Source organism: Bombina bombina, chromosome 1, assembly GCF_027579735.1.
Source record: "Bombina bombina isolate aBomBom1 chromosome 1, aBomBom1.pri, whole genome shotgun sequence".
Classification (NCBI taxonomy): Eukaryota; Metazoa; Chordata; class Amphibia; order Anura; family Bombinatoridae; genus Bombina; species Bombina bombina.
This window is the reverse complement of record NC_069499.1, coordinates 931635278-931658130: the sequence shown is the minus strand read 5'-3', so window position 1 is coordinate 931658130 and position 22853 is coordinate 931635278. Positions and strand designations below refer to the sequence as shown.

Genomic DNA, 22853 nt, shown 5'->3' with positions numbered 1-22853 from the left:
TCATAAATTCTGCCAGGGTATGTAAACTTATAAGCACAACTGTATATTGGTTTACAGTTGCATTATTTGCTGGGTGCTGAGCCAGACTGCTACTGTAAACATTTGCTGCTTATTATGATATAGCTCTAATTTGAATACTAAACATGTTGTAATATCCAGTTATTGTTTTTAGTACCTTATCTTTATGTATTATGCAATATAGCTGAAGCAAGAGCATGTAATCTTGTAATCTGAAAGCAAGAGACAATAAATGACTATTTACACATATAGTAATTTACAGAAAAGTGGTTGCAAGAGATACATTTTATTTGTAAGACCTGTCCCTGCCAGATCTTGCTAGAAATCCATTTTCGCTCAATGTCTGTTTATGCTAATACACTGTTTGAGTCTCCTCCTCTTACTGTGAGATATATATCTCTACTGTGAGTGATTTTTCTTGTGTGTTTATTTTTGTGTGTGTGGAAGAGAGATTTACCTTTTATGTAGAATATACTTTTTTTGCGTGTGTCTGTGTAGAACAGAAAGTTGATTTATGTGTGTATATATTATAAAGAAAAGGGCCTTCCTGACACTTCAGAGCCATTCTTGTTGTATGTGTTTGTACAAATGAGGTAGTCCTTCTATAGGTATGCTGTGTCTTCCTGTGTGCATGTGTGTGCTGAGTTTACTGCATGTTTTCTTTATGAGTAGAGGGTCTTCCTCTGTTTATGTACAAAAAGACTACTCCCCCCCCCCCCCACTGTTTGTTTGTGCAGACAGGTTGTTTTTTGTGTATATCGAGCATATGGCGCCAGTGTGTATGTGTAAAAAAAATAGTTTTGTCTTGTTTATTAATTTATATAGATGTCCACCAATGTGTATGTGCACGTGTGTACGTAGCGGAAAAGGACTTGTGTGTGTGTATATGTTTACAAATAAGAAAGCTTTTTCCTGTGTCTGTGGGGTGGCAAGTGTGCTTCATTGTGTATGCATAAAGGTGTGTAGCGGCGAGAATGATCCATTTGGCTCTATTTACCTAGCAGCCATAGCTGCTTCAGAGCCCCTGTGACCAGGTGAGCCTGAAATGATAGTTAGTAGCTGTTCTCTTGTAAAAGGTTTAACATGCATATTTGTGTATGTCTTGCAGAGTGGTGATGTGTATACATGGGGTGAGAGTGGTCCATTGTGTGAATAGGACACTGTTTTCTTGTATTTGTTCTGCATTTGTGATGCTGAAATATGCCTATTGTCACTTTAAAAAGAAAGTGTTTTAAAAAATTCCTTTGTTCAGATACATATCTTATTTTTTTAAAGAAGTAAGAGCCACATAAAATAGATAGGAGGGCCACTTTGTATTCCCTGGGCCTTATGTTGGACAAGCCTGGTATAATTAAACATTAGGGTTCTCTTGTGCGTTGCTGTGTACAGGAGAGGTTAGCACTGAATGAGGGGGAGTTGCAATAAATGTGGGTGGGATTACTGAGGATGTTCAACTTCATAAACAGCTGGGTACAAGTTTATTTTGAGAGGCGACTCCAGAGGAGAGTTACTGGCTCCAGAGAGAGACTTTCCATTCCAGACATAATGAGAAACAGCTACAGAATGACAGTTATTGCTGAGTAGTTCACAGAGAAGTAAACGATAATCCCACAAAAGAGCCATTCTGGTACTAACTACTGTATAGTGCTTTGTAGACTTTACCTGAAAGAAACTGTTCCAGAGAGTGCAGTAGAACCTACTGCTGGGAGAGAATATTACCCAAGTGAATAAAACTGTTCAGTGAGGAATAAAACTGCTCCGGAGGACAGTTATGCTTTTGATTTATTTGGTGATTTTTCTCTTGAGAGAGACTGCTGAATAGAGAAACAAAGAGTGAGACTGCTGCTGCAAGAGACTGTAGCGAAAGACTAGGGAGACCACCCTGAAATCTTTCTCATAGACAGCACAGGAATTTAAGGTAAGAGATGGATTAACACAAAACTATAAGCTTCAGCATCTGTACTGTGTCACTATGTCTGTGTTGTAGATTAGCAGCCAACTATAGGCAAGATTACAAGTGGCGCACTGCTGTATGCGAGCAATAAGGGGTATATTGCTGATCTTTTGGAGCATCAGAAGTAGCGCACGTATTACAATTTGAGAGTAAACGTGTTAGCTCGAGCTTAATTTAATGCATGTCTGGATAGTTTGACTTCAGAGCTCTGGTTAACTAACACGTTTCAAAAAAGTTGCACAAAACATAAAAAATACATTTTAAAGTAAGTTATACTCATAATAACTGATAAAAAATTATTTTAAAAAAAGATGCATAAAAAAGTTGTAAGGGCTCGGGTGTTAGGAAAAAGAAGTCATGCAAAGGGATTTAACATAGAGATACATACATATACATGTCTAAATATGCTAAATATGTGTGTGTATATATATATATATATATATATATATATATATATGTGTGTGTGTTTATATGTGTGTACCTATGTATTTATTTCTGCATATGTGTATTTACAGACCTATATACACACATATAAACACATAAATACTTACGTTTACATATATATATACTGTGCATATACACATATATATATATATATATATATATATATATATATATATATATATATATATATATATACGTTCATTGGAGCCCTTTGTAGTCAACTAGCTGAAAACATGAAAAATCATATTTATGAAACATTCATATTCTTTATCTGCTGAACCTCTCTGCCAATCCCTTCACTGGCTACCTTTTTCCTCCAGGATTAAACACAAAATTCTCACTCTGACATACAAGGCCCTCACTGCTCCCCCTATATCTCAGACCTTGTTTCCAGATACTCTCCTTCCCGCCCCCTTCACTCTGCTCATGACCTCCTCCTCTCTTATTATCTCCTCACACTCCTGGTTACAGGACTTCTCCATACTGGCCCTATCTTGTGGAACTCTCTGCCTCGCTCCACAAGATTCTCTCCTAGTTTTGAAAGTTTCAAGTCCTCAAAGACTCTACTGTTCAGGAATGCATACAACCTACACTAACCTTTCCTAACCCCAGTTCCTCTCCACCATTGCTATCCCATTGAACCCCCTTAGCATGTAAGCCTATGAGCCTAGTTGTTTGCAGATCACCTTCATAAGAGCTGACTAAAACTGTGCAACTCTTGGCAGGGCCCTCTACTCACTTGATCCCTGTAATTGTTACCTTCCATATCATGCCTATGTTTATAGTGCTATGGAATCTGTTGGCGCTCTATAACTGATAATACTGTAAATATTTCACATTCCAATGTTCTTCACATAGGGGAATATGTTCTAAGTATTTTTAAATAGATATTCCTATATACAGTATATATATCTATACATATTCGTGTATATATAGAGATATTTTACCACAAAACCATCAGATAAACAGTATATAGAAATATTTATGAATAAATAGAACATATTCTTCTATGTGAAGAACATTGGAATGTGAAATATTAATATTTCATGTTGAGTTAGCGCACTTGGTTAAATGAGATCGGATTTACGCAACCCTACTCCACACAAAAACTGTAGCTAAGGAGCCGTAAGACTTGAGGTTTCTGAACAGGACTCTATCTCTGTGTTAACACTTTTTTGTGGGTTAAACGCATAGTTAAAGGGACACTGAACCCACATTTTTTCTTTCGTGATTCAGATAGAGCATGAAATTTTAAGCAACTTTCTAATTTACTCCTATTATCAAATTTTCTTTATTCTCTTGGTATCTTGTAAGTTTAGATGCTGGCCCATTTTTGGTGAACAACCTAGGTTGTCCTCGCTGATTGGTGGATAAATTCATCCACCAATCAAAAACTGCTGTCCAGAGTCCTGAACCAAGAAAAAAGCTTAGATGCCTTCTATTTCAAATAAAGATAGCAAGAGAACGAAGAAACATTAATAATAGTAGTAAATTAGAAAGTTGCTTAAAATTGCCTGCTCTATCTGAATCACAAAAGAAAACATTTGGGTTCAGTGTCCCTTTAAATAATGACCCATTAATCCACATGGTACAGTGATTTAAAGGGATATAAAAGTGCAAAACGTCAGCTCCAGAGCTGCAATGCACTCTTAGGAGCTAGCAGAACACATCTGAAAAGCAAATGGCAAGAGGCATTTATGTGTAGCCACCAGTTAAAGGGACAGTTTACTGTAAAAATGTTTTTCCCTTAATTTGTTTCCAATTACTTTTTTTTACCAGCTGCAGAGTATAAAATGTATGATATTTGCTTTTTAAGGCTTATTTGTGTATATGAATTAGCTGATTTTGTGTTTGGAAGCCACAACCTAATTGAGTTGAGCTTGTAGGTATAATCAGCTCTCATTACTTTATCACATTGTGTAAATATACCTGCTTCTTTATCTTACATCTGTCCATAAACCAATCACCAATACTTGGAGAGAACCATGAAAAATCAACATTTTATTACCTTATCTCTTCTATACCCCAATGGGAGAGTAATTTCTTCTACTGGCTGTGTTAACACAACTTGGCCTTGAGGCCAAAAACTTTCAGGATAGGTGGGGATACCACAGGCTAAATAATCTATTTCAAATGCCATTATAAGGGTAATGGAAATGCTTGTAAACAATTTAATACACTCCAGCAGGTAAAGTTTATCATTAGGAACAAATTAAAGGGGAGAAAACAATTGAGTAAACTGTCCCTTTAACTACCAGTAGTGCACTGCTGCTGCTGTGGGTTTGTACATGTGCTTTTCAACAAAGGATACCAAGGGGAAAAAAATATGCTTAATTATAGAAATTAATTTGAAAGTCTTTTAAAACAGTATGATTTACCTGAATCATGAATGAATTGGATTTAACCCCAATTATCACAAAGCAGTGATTTAACTCCCCATATGGTCAAAAACTTAAAACATAGAAAACAGGGATTTATACCCCACATTGCCAGTAAACTACAAAGCAGAGAGTTAAACATATATATATAGTATCACACAGTGCAGTAGTTGCTGTCTTATGGATAGTAACCCACATAGGGCATTAATTTAACCTCCATATTGCCAGTAGAAGAAGAAGAAGAAATTGATAACACAACAGCAGCTGAGCCTCTTTTGATTATGTGTTTATATCACTTTCTAATGCTCCATATAACCTCTCCTTGTAACACACAAAATCTAGTCATGTTCAGTTTTACCAATTGCTTTATATAATTACTCCCTATAACTTTCCCTATTGCGCCAAATAATCATTTTCTTTAACTCCTCACTATTTTCTTATAAAACTCTCAGCAGCTCAGCTTATTTTTACACATACTCCATATCATTTCTATATTATATAGGCCCCTATTCCAGTCCATTAGAAGAGCTATGCAAGTTTGGTGATTCATGGCTTTATTTTAAGCTGTGTATAAGTTGTGTGTATGGTACACTGGTTTTAAAACCTGTCCTCGGGCCTCCCTAACAGGCCTTATTTGAGGATATCTGAACTGGAGCACAGGTGAAATAATCAGCTGAATAGTAAACATGGTTATTTTACCTGCTCTCATCCAAGGTAATCCTGAAAACCTGGCCTGTTGGGGAGGCCTGAGAACAGGTTTGACAACCAGTGCTATAGTATTACAAGACAAAATAGTTAAAGTGATGGTAAATTCTAGTGTTTCATAAATGCTTGGATTTACCTGTGCTATAAAAAGGGGACTTTCTGTCCTGTAGTATAAAAAAATGCATACAGAAAGTACCTTTATTTGGCAGCGAGCTTCTTCCTAAAAAGTATTTTCTTTCAGTGCTGTATTATGTATAGTATGGCTATTGGCTAAGAGATGTAAACATTACCTCATAAAGACGCTTAGTTTAGGCCAGGGGTGTCCAAACTTTGCTCTCCAGAGGTTTTGGAACTACATTTCCCATGATGCTCAGCTAGATAAAATGCTGGCTGAGCATCATCGGAAATGTAGTTCCAAAACCTCTGGAGAGCAAAGTTTGGACACCCCTGGTTTAGGCAGAGCTTGCGGCCAAATAAAGGTACTTTCTGTTTGCAATTTTTATAGTTCATGACAAAAAGTCACCTTTTTTTATACAACTGGTAAATCCTAGCGTTTATGAAATGCAAGGATTTACCATCACTTTAAGCCATAAAAATTATAGACTTTTTGCAGTAGCAACATATACACTCACCGGCCACTTTATTAGGTTCACCTATCAAATCGCTTGGTAACACAAATTGCTAATCAGCCAATCACATGGCAGCAACTCAATGCATTCAGGCATCTAGACGTGGTGAAGACGACTTGGTGAAGTTCGAACCGAGCATCAGAATGGGGATGAAAGTGGATTTAAAGGGACATAATACTCATATGCTAAATCACTTGAAACTAATGCAGTTTAACTGTAAAAAGCTGACAGGAAAATATCACCTGAGCATCTCTATGTAAAAAAGGAAGATATTTTACCTCACAATTTCCTCAGCTCAGCAGAGTAAGTTCTGTGTAAAAAGTTATACTCAGCTGTTGCCCAGCTGCAGGTAAAAAAATTTAAAAAAATGAAGAAATGAACAGCAGCCAATCAGCATCAGCAGTGCTGAGGTCATGAACTCTTACTGTGATCTCATGAGATTTGACAACTCTCATGAGATTTCATAGTAAGCTTCCTTTACCTGATTGGTGAAATAATATGAGAGTGCACGATGCTCATCCCTTCAGATGTCCCAGGACAGACACACTAAAATGCTGCTTAGAAATCCTTTACAATGGGAGGTGGCTACTGAGGAACTTTTGAGGTGATATTTTCTAGTCAGCTTTTTACAGCTATGCTGCATCACTTTCAAGTCTTTAAACATTTGGGTATTATGGCCCTTTAAGTGACTTTGACGTGGCATGGTTGTTGGTGCCAGACTGGCTGGTCTGAGTATTTCAAAACTGCTGATCTACTGGGATTTTCACACACAACCATCTCTAGGGTTTACAGAGAATGGTCTGAAAAAGAGAAAATATCCAGTGAACGGCAGTTGTGTGGACAAAAATGCCTTGCTGATGTCCGAGGTCAGAGGAGAATGGGCAGACTGGGTGCCACTCCTGTCAGCTAAGAACAGGAAACTGAGGCTACAATTCGCACAGGCTCTTCAAACTTGGACAATAGCAGATTGTAAAAACGTTGCTTGGTCTGATGAGTCTTGATTCAGCTGTGACATTCAGATGGTGAGGTCAGAATTTGGTGTAAACAACATGAAATTATGGATCCATCCTGCCTTGTATCAACGGTTCAGGCTGGTGGTGGTGGTGTAATGGTGTGGGGGATATTTTCTTGGCACACTTTGGGCCCCTAAGTACCAATTGCGCATCATTTAAACGATGAATTAAGACTCAAGGCAGTTCTAAAGGCCTGGCATAAAACTCAAACATTTTCTTTCACGATTCAGATAGGACATACAAATTTAAACAATTTTCCAATTTACTTTTATTATCAAATTTTCTTGAATTTCTTGTTATCCTTTGTTGAAAAGCTGGGGTGTAAGCTCTGGGGTGTGCACATGTCTGCTGCACTAGATGGCAGCAGATTTATAACACTGTTATACATTAGCAGGAGCACTAGATGGCAGCAGTTTTATAACACTGTTATACATTAGCAAGAGCACTAGATGGCAGCAGTTTTATAACTGTTATACATTAGCAAGAGCACCAGATGGCAGCAGTTTTATAACACTGTTATACATTAGCAAGAGCACTAGATGGCAGCAGATTTATAACACTGTTATACATTAGCAGGAGCCCTAGATGGCAGCAGTTTTATAACACTGTTATACATTAGCAAGAGCACTAGATGGCAGCAGTTTTATAACTGTTATACATTAGCAAGAGCACCAGATGGCAGCAGTTTTATAACACTGTTATACATTAGCAAGAGCACTAGATGGCAGCAGATTTATAACACTGTTATACATTAGCAAGAGCACCAGATGGCAGCACTATTTCCTGTCTTGTAGTGCTTAAGGCATGTGCACGCTACCTACCTAGGTATCTCTTCAACAAAGGAAAACATGAGAACGAAGAAAATTTGATAATAGATGTAAATTGGGAGCTTTTTTATAATTGTATTCTCTATCTGAATTATGAAAGAACATTTGGGGTTTTATGTCCCTTTAACCTTGAGTTTGCAATATAAAATGTTTCATTATTTGTAGTAAAAACAACTTTGAAAGATACTTACATTTTTTGTTTTGTCCTCTTTTCCTGTAATTTAACCTGGGAATTGTGAGTTTTCCCATTCCATTAGAAATGGAAGTGCCAACTGCTATATTGCATGTAATCATTGGTTGCATATGCTAGTAGCTCATTAATGGTAGCACCCATTACTTTATGATCACTAAAACGTTACACTTATTCTTTTAATATTTAAACAAGTAATTTAATTGTAACAAATATGCCTGCATATTATTCTCGCTAGTTAAAGGACACTGAACCCAATTTTTTTCATGATTCAGATAGAGCCTTCAATTTTAAGCAACCTTCTAATTTATTCCTATTATCAATTTTTCTTTATTCTCTTGGTATCTTTATTTGAAAAAGCAGGAATGTAAGCTTACCAGCCAGCCCATCTTTGGTTCAGCACCTGTGTAGCAAACGCTATCTTACAAGATACCAAGAGAACGAAGAAAAATTGATAATACAGTAGAATCTCAATTATCCGGATCTCAAGCAACCGGCACTCTCAAGCAACCGGGGGGAAAAAGAAGGAAACATGTAAAGCATAAATGTGCTAAAGAAACAGTCCGGATCTCTTTAAACAGCAGGAGCTGTGGTAACCCTTGTTCACATTCATTAGAAAATGGATATAGGGACAGCAATAGACTGCAGCACTTACAATTGCATCAGCTTGGCAATCAGGGCTGGCCATCTTGCAGCAGCTTTAACTTCTTGGTACAGTATCCCTCCGTCATGTATCCCTCTGTCATGTATCCCTCTGTGGAACGAGTACTGTACTTCCAGACCAGGAGTCACACTACCGGCTGGCAGGGGAGAGCCCAATGGGAGGATCCATAAAGATGCAACGGCTCAGTCTCTTGCTGAAAACAATGTGTTTATTCAGGATAAAATACAAGTGTATATCCTGAATAAACACATTGTTTTCAGCAAAAGATTGAGCCGTTCTGGGAATCTGGGTTATAGAACTAGAGCTATTTTTAATAGTGACTCTCAAGCAACCAAAATTACACTTATCCGGAATCTACCAATCCCCATGGCTCCCGGTTAATTGAGAATCTACAGTAGGAGTAAATTAGAAATGCTCTTTCTGAATCATGAAAGAAAACATTTGGGTTCAATATACCTTTAATCTTTGCTCTGAATATATAATTATATTTAGCTTTTGTTTAGTGTTTAATATCCCTTTATATATAAACTGATCATGTGCAAACATTTAAAACATTAAAATAATGCTGTGTTTTTAAGCCAGGACATGCCATTCAAGTTGGGTTTCCAGGGGATCCAGGACTTTAATTACAAAAGTTAAAAGCTACTCAAAGGGGTCGATTTATCAAACTGTCAACTGATAATGCGATTGAATTCCGCATCATATTCAATGCGAATTTGATCCGCCGTAGTTAACAAAGTGTCAACATCGTTAAATGTTGCAATGTTCGACGTAATATATACTCCCGCGAGATCAATCCAACTCAGATCAATGCTTGCGTCATTCCAGATGTTTCTAATTCACTTTCGACTCTATTTGACCCTCTTCCCAATATATTAGACATTCAACAGGTATGCTTGCGTCTATTCCGCCGCAGCTTACCTATCGTATAAACCGCCACCCTTGAGGCCGCAAATGCAATAGAAATCAATGGGAGTGTGAAAACACAGAAAGGTTATGTTCGATGCTACAAGAGAATGAAGCATATTACATAATAAAAGTACTTATGGATTATGGATTATGTTACATCTTTGTCTCTCATTACAAAGCAAGGGGACAGTATTATTGCTTCAAATTTGGTGCACTCGTAGATATAGGGATACAAATGAAATAAATACATTACATAATATAGCTAACTTCCTTTTTTGGATACATTTATTTGCATTATGTGTAACGCATGTAATACAAGTCCCACTCTCCACTTCGCACCAAATTTGACGCAACACTTTTCGCACCAAATTTGACGCAAACTCATAAACAACCCACAAACTAGTGAAGTTTTCCACCACTTTTGATTGGGATATGCATAATCGCATGATTTGTGACAGCCAATCTGATTGAAATATACATTTTATACTATCACTAACAAATCAAATTGCTCGATACTCGTGTCATTGATTACTCATCAGAACTTATAAGTGCCATTTGTTACATTGTGTATTATACTTTGAAAGTATGTATATGTGAAATTAGTATTAAAGTTAAACATTGATGATGACATTAGAACACACAGTGTAATATTTTAGGCAATGATTTTAAAAATTGAATGTTGTTTGATTCAATATAATCTTAAACTGATAGCTCAAAGGGATAGTCTACTCAACATTAAACTGTCATGAATCTGATACAGCAGAAATTAAAATTACCTCTTTACTGTCATGCTATTTTCAGTGTTCTTCCTTCTCTTGAATTTCATTTTCATTAAGAAATGCCATGTAATATGCCAGCCAATTTTATAACACCTGTGTATGGGTGGTGTTCAAAACTAGACTGCAATCAGGAGGGGTTACACAGGTGCAGAGAGAAAACTGGCCAAGCTCTTAAAATATCCATTGATTGCAAATAAATACATATGATACCCGGATTACATGTTATATTTGCAATTATTCTTGCTCAGAATAATAATATATTTACACTATATACATATAGTGGTATAAATAAACACAGAGATATGAAAGGCAACAATGTTTAGAACAAAAAAAGGAATTTAGTGACATGTAAATATGTTTGCAAAAGATTTCTGACATAACACACACACACACACACACATACATACATATATATATATATATATATATATATATATATATATATATATGTGTGTGTGTGTGTGTGTGTGTGTGTGTGTGTGTGTGTGTGTGTGCAAAGATATGCAAAGATATATGTAGAAATGCTAGCATTATTAATCATTTTTTAAAATAAAAGAAAAAAACATGAGATAGGCATATCATGATTTTTAGAAATACAAATATACATTAATTTATGTGAAAATATCATATATCAGTTTTTTATAACAAATGCATAGAAAATAACTATGAGATATTGTTTGTTCAGGTATAAATGTAGCTATTTCTTGGACATTAACAGATGAAAAATAAAAGATTATCTTTAGAGAAATGTGCTTGTTCATGGACAGTAATGAAATGGCATAAATAAAATTGGAAAAAACAGAATATCCGCAACATCGATGACTCTTATTTATCAACAGTCTGATGATCATTGCTCCGTACTTGATGCACGTGTTTTTGACAGAGCTTTTAATAAATAAGGGCGTTGTATGTAGATTTGCGGCAGTAATGTCTGGTGAGCGTATTGACGCCAGAGAATGCACAGAGATTGACACTTTGATAAATCGGCCCCAAAAAGTGATTTCTGATGGACTGAAATGTTGTGAATCTACTGGAAAAAAACATTTGATTGGTATATTCCTAAAAGTTTTTCAAATTAATTGGAACGGACTAGAATTTCAAAACCCTGCAATGCAAATTTTTTTAAAGAGGTCACATAGTATTATTATTAGCTGTGGAAGAAATTTGCTGCTGATAGTAATAAATATTTATATTCCTTCTCCTGTTAAGACCCAATGAGTGCAACCCACGCACCTTTGCGGAGGAGAGCCAGCACCCCTCTGCCATGTTCTCACCAGAACCGCCCACGAGCAGCTCCTTCCTTAGTAGTAATGCCCTCAACCTCAAAACCTACACTCAGTGAACAGTGTAGTGGGTCATCTGACTCTGGAGGATCAGATGGAGTTCATGAAACTGTTTGCAGAGTTGTTCTTCTGGGGGACCCAGGAGTTGGAAAGTCAAGCCTTGTTGCCATCTTCACAAGAGAACCAGAAAGAGAGGTGCCAGAAAAAAAACAAGGTATGTTTAAATAAAGAGGTTAGATGTTAGATTGAGTGTTGATGAAGCAGAGAAACAGATGCAGGTAATATAAAAAAGATAGAAGTCATTGATTGGCATTTTAGAGAGATCCATGGTAAAATTAGGTAAAGATACAAAGACCAAAAGTAAATCTAGAAAGAAACACAAGGGTTTTAAATGGAGATAGGAACACTGCTAGTTAGACTGTAAGAAGAGAGCTGTTAGAAGGCTTAGGGACTGGACTGGCACCAGGTCAATGATAATGGTGGTTTTATTATATACTATGACATTGTTCTATTTAGTAGAGCAGTCTTCTACTATAATTTTAGGGTATCTCTAGTACATGTGTCTATGGAATTCTTCAGAGGCTGATATCTATGTCAGTGGAGTTATCAACACTTAACAATACATATATATAAGAAAATGTGTCAATGCTACTAAAAACGTTTATCAGCGTAAGTTTAAAGAAAAAATAATGCTAAAGGTATAATCAGAGTTCAAAAAAGAAAGGAAAAGTGAATTTTAAAAATGAACTAAAACCCTGTATGAGCACTCATTTAATCAGAAAGTATTGGTAATACGTGGATTCAAACAGCACATTTATTAAATGTACGTCCAAAAATCTCCTACTTCAAGCCCCCTAGTTTCACAAAGAGTTCTCATGGCTTTTTGAGTGACTTCACCAGTTCGTTTGTGGTGTAGCGCTCCAGCAATATTGGCACTTGTGGGGGCAGAGGCAGGTCCAAAAGGTCTATTCTTGCACATAAAGGTGTTTTGTTGATGGAAACAACTGTCAAGGGGACGTATAAAAGGAGGAAAGTATAAATAACAAACGTGTCTTTAAACTGTAAGATTAATAAAAGGTGTATATTGCATAGTGCAGATCATTTTACAGTGAGTATGGAAAAGAATCACCCCCCCCCCTCGTGAAAATAATCACATTTTGTTGCTTTGCAGTCTGAAATAAAGACAGGCACAGTTTTTGTTTGTTTATCCAGTTGTAATTACTCAGTGCAACTTATAACATCCAAGTGAAAGATATAACACCATCATGTCAGGCAAAAATAAGGACAATTTAAAAACAGAATCGCTGAGTTGCAAAAAGGATCACCCCTTGTGTCAGTATTTTTTTAAACCACCTTTTGCTTTAATTACAGCCTTTAGTCTGTTGGGCTATGTCTCTACTAACTTTGCACATCTAGACTGTGCAATATTTGCCCACTCTTCTTTCCAGAACAGCTCCAGTTCCGTTACATTTGATGGTGACCGTTTGTGGACTGCCGTCTTCAAGTCATACAACAGATATTCAATGGGGTTGAAGTCTGGGCTCTGACTAGGCCATGCAAGGACATTCACCTTTTTCTCCTTCATCCACTGTGTGGTCATTTTTGCTGTGTGGTTTCATGTTATTTTGCCCCATCCATTATTCCTTCTATCCCAACAAGTGCTCCAGTGCCTGCTGCAGAGAAACACCCCATAACAGGATATTACCACCTCCATGCTTTACTGTAGGTATAGTGTTATTTGTATGGTGAGCTGTATTGGATTTTCTCCAGACATATTGTTTGGTGTTGAAGGCCAAAAATGCAATTTTAGTCTCATCTCACCATAACACCTTTTTCCATGTGGTCTCAGAATCTCCTAGGTGTGTTATGGCAAAGCTCAGTCGTGACTGCATGTGGCCTTTCTTGAGAAGTGGCTTTTTTCTTGCAACCATCCTATACAAGCCACCATTGTGGAGAATTTGTGATATTGTTTTCACATGCACACAATGACCACTCTTTGTCATGAATTCCTGCAACTACTTCAGAGTTGCTGTGGGCCTCTTGGTAGCCTCTCTGACCAGTTTCCTCCTGGCTCTTTCATCCAGTTTGGAGCGACGTCCAGATCCAGAGAGGGTCTGTGTTGTACAAAATTCCTTCCACTTCTTAATAATAGACTTCACTGTGCTTCTAGGCATTGATAAAGCCTTTAATCTTTTCTTGTATCCATCTCCTGACTTGTGACTGTCAACATTATCCTGGGGAACTTTTAACACTGCCTTGCAACCCATAGTTGATTGTATGCTTCAGTTGCACTACCAGGGACTGAGATGCTCCAGGAAAGCTAGTTTCATGCTGAGCTAATCAATATGCCCACAGCTGATTACAGTTGAAGGTCAAATGGCTTTGTGTGTGCCGTTGAGAAGGTGATTAGCTACACCTGATTGAGTTTACAATTAATTTTAGGAGGGATGATCCTTTTTTGCAACTCAGTGATTCTGTTTTTGAATTGTCTTTATTTTTGCCTGACATGTTGGTGTTATATCTTTCACTTGGATGTTATAAGTTGCACTGAGTAATTACAACTGGATAAACAAAAACTGTGTCTGTCTTTATTTCAGGCTGCAAAGCAACAAAATGTGATTATTTTCAAGGGGGTGATTATTTTCAATACCCACTGTATATACTTACAGGGTCATTTTGCATAAGATAACCATAATATTACTTGGATATCGATCACAATAACGCCAAAATCCAAGGAAACACTGAATGCTACTAGGTGCGCAATAGCTAGTTTAGTGGAGATCACTCTGTGGTTCTAGTGTAGCCATCTGTTGCAGTACCTAATAAACCCCAATTTATGTTCTTCAGTGACAAATTCATGTTTAATGGTATTAATAGAAGTAGAATTTTTAAGTACTGTATATGACACCAATTTATGTTTATCAAAGATACAAATGAACTAATATCATTATAGAATATAAACCAAAGTAGTGTAATTGGGAATTTTATTGGCTATTTTGTATTTTAAACGGACATTAAACCCAATTTGTTTCTTTCATGATTCAGATAGAACATACAATTTTAAACAACTTTACAATTTACTTCTATTATCTAATTTGCTTCATTCTCCTGGTATCCTTTGTTGAATAGCATATCTAGATAGGCTCAGGAACTTGGAGCTAGCTGCTGATTGGTGACTAAAATTCTATGCCCATTTTCATTGGCTTTCCAATGTATTCAGCTAGCTCCAAAGAATGCATTGCTGGTTCTTCAATAAAAGATACCAAGAGAATGAAGTAAAATTGATAACAGAAGTAAAATGGAAAGTTGTATAAAAATGTATAATCTATCTGAATTAAGAAAGAAAATGTTGGGGTTTCATGTCCCTTTAAGACATACTCTTAAATGGACAATTAAGTCCTGCTGAATTGCTAAAAATATACAAAATAAATTATTGAAGAAATATTTCACACTGTAATTTTAATTTGCATTGTTTTCCAGTCCAGTAAGATACTCATTAGAAAACCTTTTGAGTATTCTTTATTATCTTTGCTGTCGTCAGTTAGGGACATCAGTAAATGAGCTGTCAAAGTGACCAGCAATCATCATGTAGAATGGTTTAGGGTCAAGGTTCTGCATTCAATAAAACCTGTCTGAGACACTGAACATTTGCTGAATTAAGCTGCTGTGTGTATCTCTCTTTATCTTTCTTTTTACGAGCTTCTCTTCTCTGTTTCTTTGTCCCTAGCTGTGCCCTCCCTCTCTTATTCTCTGGGTATCTCAGTCTGTCTGCATGTGAATCTACCGCTTTACCTGGATATTTTCCTCTGTATGTGTTTTCTATCTCCTCTGGGTTTGTGTCTCGGTACCTGTTGAGTTTTTGTGACTTTCTCTGTCTTTTTGTGTGTCTGTCGCAAATGTACAGTTATATTTTACTATTTGTGCACTTAAATTATAAACTCATACCTTTCCATGTTTTGGATGTTGTTTTCATGACTGAGATGCTGGGGGCTGTGTCAGGGACACCTCTGAGCAGAGTTGCGGAAACCAAAGCCAAGAGGTATGGATCTTTAGGAGAAACCTAGCGGGTTGTGGGGAGGATGATCATTCCAGGGCAACAATTAAATATGTTCAATATTCTTTGCACAAAAATGATGCTTACATCTAAATGTTAATAAATAGGAAATGTATGAAAATACATAAAAAATGAAAAAGAAATAGATATTTTACTGTTTTCTTCCTAATGGGAAAGAGTCCACAGCCACATTCATTACTTATGGGAAAAATAAGAATCTGGCCACCAGGTGGCAAAGACCCACCAGCCAAAGGCTTAAATACTCCTTCCACTTTCCCTATCCCCCAGTCATTCTTTGCCTTTCGTCCCAGGAGGTTGGCAGAGAAGTGTCAGAAGTTCTATTATTATACTTTAATTTAATTTATTTATATTTTTTATTTTGTCTCTTATGGAGGGTGCTACCCTTCGACAAGAGACGGGAGTTTTAAGTAGTCCTGTCAGCCTCTCGTGGAGGGCCTGGGCGAAAGTGAGAGTCCGGAGATGCAGTGGGAGCTTCCCCTGCGACACCATCCAGACTCGTATTCACAGCTCCTTTTCAGCACTTGGCGTTGCTGAACTTCGTTTTGCTACCTGCTGTCCTCTCTCAGGTCCATGGCGGAGGCAATGCTACTATTCGTCACACTTAAAGGGTCATGTTCCTGTTCCACAGCGTGGATTCCGTAAAATCGTTTCATTTTATTACGTTGCTGTAATGTGATTTGTTATGATAGTTCAGTATGGGCCTCATTTAGGCACCTTATGCTTCGATCTAGGAATCAAGGGATTATCTTCTTTTTCAGGGGGATTAGTAAACGGGATGGGGTTTGTTTATCATGTTTCTTATGTGATCATCCTGCTTGTGTACGGGAATTTGGGCTCTGAGGCAGAGACATGTATCGTTTTACTAGGCTTGACCTTGGGCTATGATTTTTTCAGACTTGTTAGTTTGCTATGGGGCCTAGTTTTGCCGCCTTTGGGTGGCGTGCTTTTTGGATTTCGGTAACCGTGCATGTTTACGCTTGGGTGGGTCTTCTTCCCCTTCCGCATTCCTGACTGAGTGGCGACGGAGGAAAGACTCTGCTCCGCTGAGGCCTGGTCATAGGAGATGGTGAGTTCCCCAGCCATTGTAGATGTCAGGTGCCAGTTTTTTTCCAAATTGCGTTCTTATTTTAAGTCTTAGCCATGGAGGATTCTAATGCTGAGACTATTTCTCTTGTTAAGTGTAGTCAGTCCACGGGTCATCCATTACTTATGGGATTATATCTCCTTCCCAACAGGAAGTTGCAAGAGGATCACCCAAGCAGAGCTGCTACATAGCTCCTCCCCTCACATGTCATATCCAGTCATTCTCTTGCAACTCAACTAGATAGGTCGTTGTGAGAGGTCTGTGGTGTTTTTAAACTTAATTTATTTCTTCAATCAAAAGTTTGTTATTTTAAATGGCACCGGAGTGTGCTGTTTGTTCTCAGGCAGTATTGGAAGAAGAATCTGCCTGCGTTTTCTATGATCTTAGCAGAAGTAACTAAGATCCACTGGCTGTTCTCGCACATTCTGAGGAGTGAGGTAACTTCAGAAAAGGGAATAGCATGCGGGACCCCCCTGCAAACGAGGTATGTGCAGTAAATTATTTTTCTAAGGAATGGAATTGACTAAGAAAATACTGCTGATACCAATGTAATGTAAGTACAGCCTTAAATGCAGTGGTAGCGACTGGTATTAGGCTGATGAGTGTATGTGCACTGAAGTAATTTTCTAGGTAATGGAATTTGACTAAGAAAATACTGTTAATACTGAAGTAATGTATGAGCCTTAACTGCAGTAAAAGCGACTGGTAGCAGGCTTATTAATAACACTTCATAACCTTTAAAATGTATGTTCAAAACGTTTACTGGCATGTTAATCGTTTTTTGTGAGGTACTTGGTGATAAAACTTATTGGGGCATGATTTTTACCACATGGCTATCGTTTATTTCTGCATAGAAACAGTTAACTAAGGTTTCCCACTGTTGTAATATGAGTGTGAGGGGCCTATTTTAGCGCTTTTTTGCGCAGTAAAAATTCAGTCACAGTCTTCCTACTTCATCCTCCATGATCCAGGACGTCTCTAGAGAGCTCAGGGGTCTTCAAAATTCATTTTGAGGGAGGTAATCAGTCACAGCAGACCTGTGACAGTGTGTTTGACTGTGATAAAAACGTTAATTGTTAAATGGATTATCCGTTTTTGGGTATTAAGGGGTTAATCATCCATTTGCTGGTGGGTGCAATCCTTTGCTAACTTAATACATGTACTGTGAAAATTTGGTTGCTATAACTAATTTGGTTCATTGTTATTTCAACTGTGACTTTTTTTTGTGCTTCTTAAAGGCGAAGTAGCGTTTTTTATATTGCTTGTAAATTTATTTGAAAGTATTTTCCAAGCTTGCTAGTCTCATTGCTAGTCTGTTTAAACATGTCTGACACAGATGAATCTGTTTGTTCACTATGTTTGAAGGCCAATGTGGAGCCCCATAGAAATATGTGTACTAAATGCATTGATGTCACTTTAAATAAAAGTCAATCTTTACATGTAAAGAAATTATCACCAGACAACGAGGGGGAAGTTATGCCGACTAACTCTCCTCACGTGTCAGTACCTTCACCTCCCGCTCAGGAGGCGCGTGATATTGTGGCACCAAGTACATCAGAGAGGCCCATACAAATCACTTTGCAAGACATGGCTACTGTTATGACAGAAGTATTATCTAAATTGCCAGAATTAAGAGGCAAGCGCGATAGCTCTGGGTTAAGGACAGAGCGCGCTGATGATGTGAGAGCCATGTCTGATACTGCGTCACAATTTGCAGAACATGAGGACGGAGAGCTTCATTCTGTGGGTGACGGATCTGATCCAGGGAGACTGGATTCAGAGATTTCTAATTTTAAATTTAAGCTTGAGAACCTCCGCATATTGCTAGGGGAGGTATTAGCGGCTCTGAATAATTGTAACACGGTTGCAATTCCAGAGAAATTATGTAGGCTGGATAGATACTATGCGGTACCGGTGTGTACTGACGTTTTTCCTATACCTAAAAGGCTTACAGAGATTATTAGCAAGGAGTGGGATAGACCCGGTGTGCCCTTTTCCCCTCCTCCTATATTTAGGAAAATGTTTCCAATAGACGCCACCACATGAGACTTATGGCAGACGGTCCCTAAGGTGGAGGGAGCAGTTTCTACTTTGGCTAAGCGTACCACTATCCCGGTGGAGGATAGTTGTGCTTTTTCGGATCCAATGGATAAAAAATTAGAAGGTTACCTTAAGAAAATGTTTGTTCAACAAGGTTTTATCTTACAGCCCCTTGCATGCATTGCGCCTGTCACTGCTGCTGCGGCATTCTGGTTTGAGTCTCTGGAAGAGGCCATTCGCACAGCTCCATTGGATGAGATTATGAACAAGCTTAAAGCACTTAAGCTAGCTAACGCATTTGTTTCTGATGCCGTTGTACATTTAACCAAACTAATGGCTAAGAACTCTGGATTTGCCATCCAAGCGCGCAGAGCGCTTTGGCTTAAATCCTGGTCAGCTGATGTGACTTCTAAATCTAAATTACTTAATATTCCTTTCAAGGGGCAGACCTTATTCGGGCCCGGCTTGAAAGAAATTATTGCTGATATTACTGGAGGTAAGGGTCATATTCTTCCTCAGGACAAGGCCAAATCAAAGGCCAAACAGTCTAATTTTCGTGCCTTTCGTAACTTCAAGGCAGGAGCAGCATCAACTTCCTCCGCTCCAAAACAGGAAGGAACTGTTGCTCGTTACAGACAGGGCTGGAAAGCTAACAAGTCCTGGAACAAGGGCAAGCAGGCCAGAAAACCTGCTTCTGCCCCTAAGACAGCATGAAGAGAGGACCCCCTATCCGGAAACGGATCTAGTGGGGGGGGGGGGCAGACTATCTCTCTTCGCCCAGGCTTGGGCAAGAGATGTCCAGGATCCCTGGGCGTTGGAGATCATATCTCAGGGATACCTTCTGGACTTCAAAGCTTCTCCTCCACAAGGGAGATTTCATCTTTCAAGGTTATCAGCAAACCAAATAAAGAAAGAGGCGTTTCTACGCTGTGTACAAGACCTCTTATTAATGGGGGTGATCCACCCAGTTCCGCGGACGGAACAAGGGCAAGGATTTTACTCAAATCTGTTTGTGGTCCCCAAGAAGGAGGGAACCTTCAGACCAATCTTGGACCTAAAAATCTTAAACAAATTCCTAAGAGTTCCATCATTCAAAATGGAAACTATTCGAACCATCCTACCCATGATCCAAGAGGGTCAATACATGACCACAGTGGACTTAAAGGATGCCTACCTTCACATACCGATTCACAAAGATCATTATCGGTACCTAAGATTTGCCTTTCTAGACAGGCATTACCAGTTTGTAGCTCTTCCCTTCGGGTTAGCTACGGCCCCGAGAATTTTTACAAAGGTTCTGGGCTCTATTCTGGTGGTACTAAGACCGTGAGGCATAGCGGTGGCTCCGTACCTAGACGACATTCTGATACAAGCGTCAAGTTTTCAAATTGCCAAGTCTCATACAGAGATAGTTCTGGCATTTCTGAGGTCGCATGGGTGGAAGGTGAATGTGGAAAAGAGTTCTCTATTACCACTCACAAGGGTTCCCTTCCTAGGGACTCTTATAGATTCTATAGAGATGAAAATTTACCTGACGGAGTCCAGGTTATTAAAGCTTCAAAATGCTTGCCGTGCCCTTCATTCCATTCCACACCCGTCAGTAGCTCAGTGCATGGAAGTAATCGGCTTAATGGTAGCGGCAATGGACATAGTACCATTTGCGCGCCTGCATCTCAGACCGCTGCAATTGTGCATGCTAAGTCAGTGGAATGGGGATTACTCAGATTTGTCCCCTCTACTAAATCTGGATCAAGAGACCAGAGATTCTCTTCTATGGTGGCTTTCTCGGCCCCATCTGTCCAAGGGGATGACCTTTCGCAGGCCAGATTGGACGATTGTAACAACAGACGCCAGCCTTCTAGGTTGGGGCGCAGTCTGGAATTCCCTGAAGGCTCAGGGATCATGGACTCAGGAGGAGAAACTCCTCCCAATAAATATTCTGGAGTTGAGAGCAATATTCAATGCTCTTCTAGCTTGGCCTCAGTTAGCAACTCTGAGGTTCATCAGATTTCAGTCGGACAACATCACGACTGTGGCTTACATCAACCATCAAGGGGGAACCAGGAGTTCCCTAGTGATGTTGGAAGTCTCAAAGATAATTCGCTGGGCAGAGTCTCACTCTTGCCACCTGTCAGCGATCTACATCCCAGGCGTGGAGAACTGGGAGGCGGATTTTCTAAGTCGCCAGACTTTTCATCCGGGGGAGTGGGAACTTCATCCGGAGGTCTTCGCTCAACTGATTCATCGTTGGGGCAAACCAGGTCTGGATCTCATGGCGTCTCACCAGAACGCCAAGCTTCCTTGTTACGGATCCAGGTCCAGGGACCCGGGAGCGGTGCTGATAGATGCTCTGACAGCCCCTTGGGTCTTCAACATGGCTTATGTGTTTCCACCATTTCCGATGCTTCCTCGACTGATTGCCAAGATCAAACAGGAGAGAGCATCGGTGATTCTGATAGCGCCTGTGTGGCCACGCAGGACCTGGTATGCAGACCTAATGGACATGTCGTCCTGTCCACCATGGTCTCTACCTCTGAGGCAGGACCTTCTAATTCAGGGTCCTTTCAACCATCCAAATCTAATTTCTCTGAGGCTGACTGCATGGTGATTGAACGCTTGATTCTATCAAAGCGTGGCTTCTCGGAGTCGGTTATTGATACCTTAATACAGGCTAGGAAACCTGTTACCAGAAAAATTTACCATAAGATATGGCGTAAATATTTATATTGGTGCTTATCCAAGAGTTACTCATGGAGTAAGGTTAGGATTCCTAGGATATTGTCTTTTCTACAAGAGGGTTTAGAAAAGGGCTTATTTGCTAGTTCGTTAAAGGGACAGATTTCTGCTCTGTCTATTCTTCTACACAAACGTCTGGCAGAAGTTCCAGACGTTCAGGCTTTTTGTCAGGCTTTGGCTAGGATTAAGCCTGTGTTTAAGACTGTTGCTCCGCCGTGGAGCTTAAACTTAGTTCTTAACGTTCTGCAAGGCGTTCTATTTGAACCCCTTCATTCCATTGATATCAAGCTGTTATCTTGGAAAGTTCTGTTTTTGATGGCTATTTCCTCGGCTCGAAGACTCTCTGAGTTATCTGCCTTACATTGTGATTCTCCTTATCTGATTTTTCATTCAGACAAGGTAGTTCTGCGTACTAAACCTGGGTTCTTACCTAAGGTAGTTTCTAACAGGAATATCAATCAAGAGATTGTTGTTCCATCATTGTGTCCTAACCCTTCTTCAAAGAAGGAACGACTTTTGCATAATCTGGACGTAGTCCGTGCCCTGAAGTTCTATTTGCAGGCAACTAAAGATTTTCGTCAAACTTCTTCCCTGTTTGTCGTTTACTCTGGACAGAGGAGAGGTCAAAAGGCTTCGGCTACCTCTCTCTCCTTTTGGCTTCGTAGCATAATACGTTTAGCCTATGAGACTGCTGGACAGCAGCCTCCTGAAAGAATTGCAGCTCATTCCACTAGAGCTGTGGCTTCCACCTGGGCCTTTAAGAATGAGGCCTCTGTTGAACAGATTTGCAAGGCTGCAACTTGGTCTTAACTTCACACTTTTTCAAACTTTTACAAATTTGACACTTTTGCTTCTTCGGAGGCTATTTTTGGGAGAAAGGTTCTTCAGGCAGTGGTTCCTTCCGTTTAGAGTTCCTGCCTTGTCCCTCCCATCATCCGTGTACTTTAGCTTTGGTATTGGTATCCCATAAGTAATGGATGACCCGTGGACTGACTACACTTAACAAGAGAAAACATAATTTATGCTTACCTGATAAATTTATTTCTCTTGTAGTGTAGTCAGTCCACGGCCCGCCCTGTCTTTTAAGGCAGATCTAAATTTTAATTAAAACTCCAGTCACCACTG

The 22853-nt window shown here is 38.9% G+C and overlaps 1 protein-coding gene across 1 annotated transcript in view; it reads left to right on the top strand.

Moving 5' to 3' along the window:
• Nucleotides 1–1624: 1624 nt before the first annotated feature.
• Nucleotides 1625–22853, top strand: part of REM1 (RRAD and GEM like GTPase 1) — a 42242-nt gene continuing 21013 nt past the window's right edge. Inside the window, exons 1-2 of the mRNA XM_053692947.1 lie at nucleotides 1625–1936; nucleotides 11720–12007. Of these exons, the coding sequence (XP_053548922.1) occupies nucleotides 11725–12007 (283 nt within the window). The 5' untranslated portion in view covers nucleotides 1625–1936; nucleotides 11720–11724. The remainder of the gene's footprint in view (nucleotides 1937–11719; nucleotides 12008–22853) is intronic.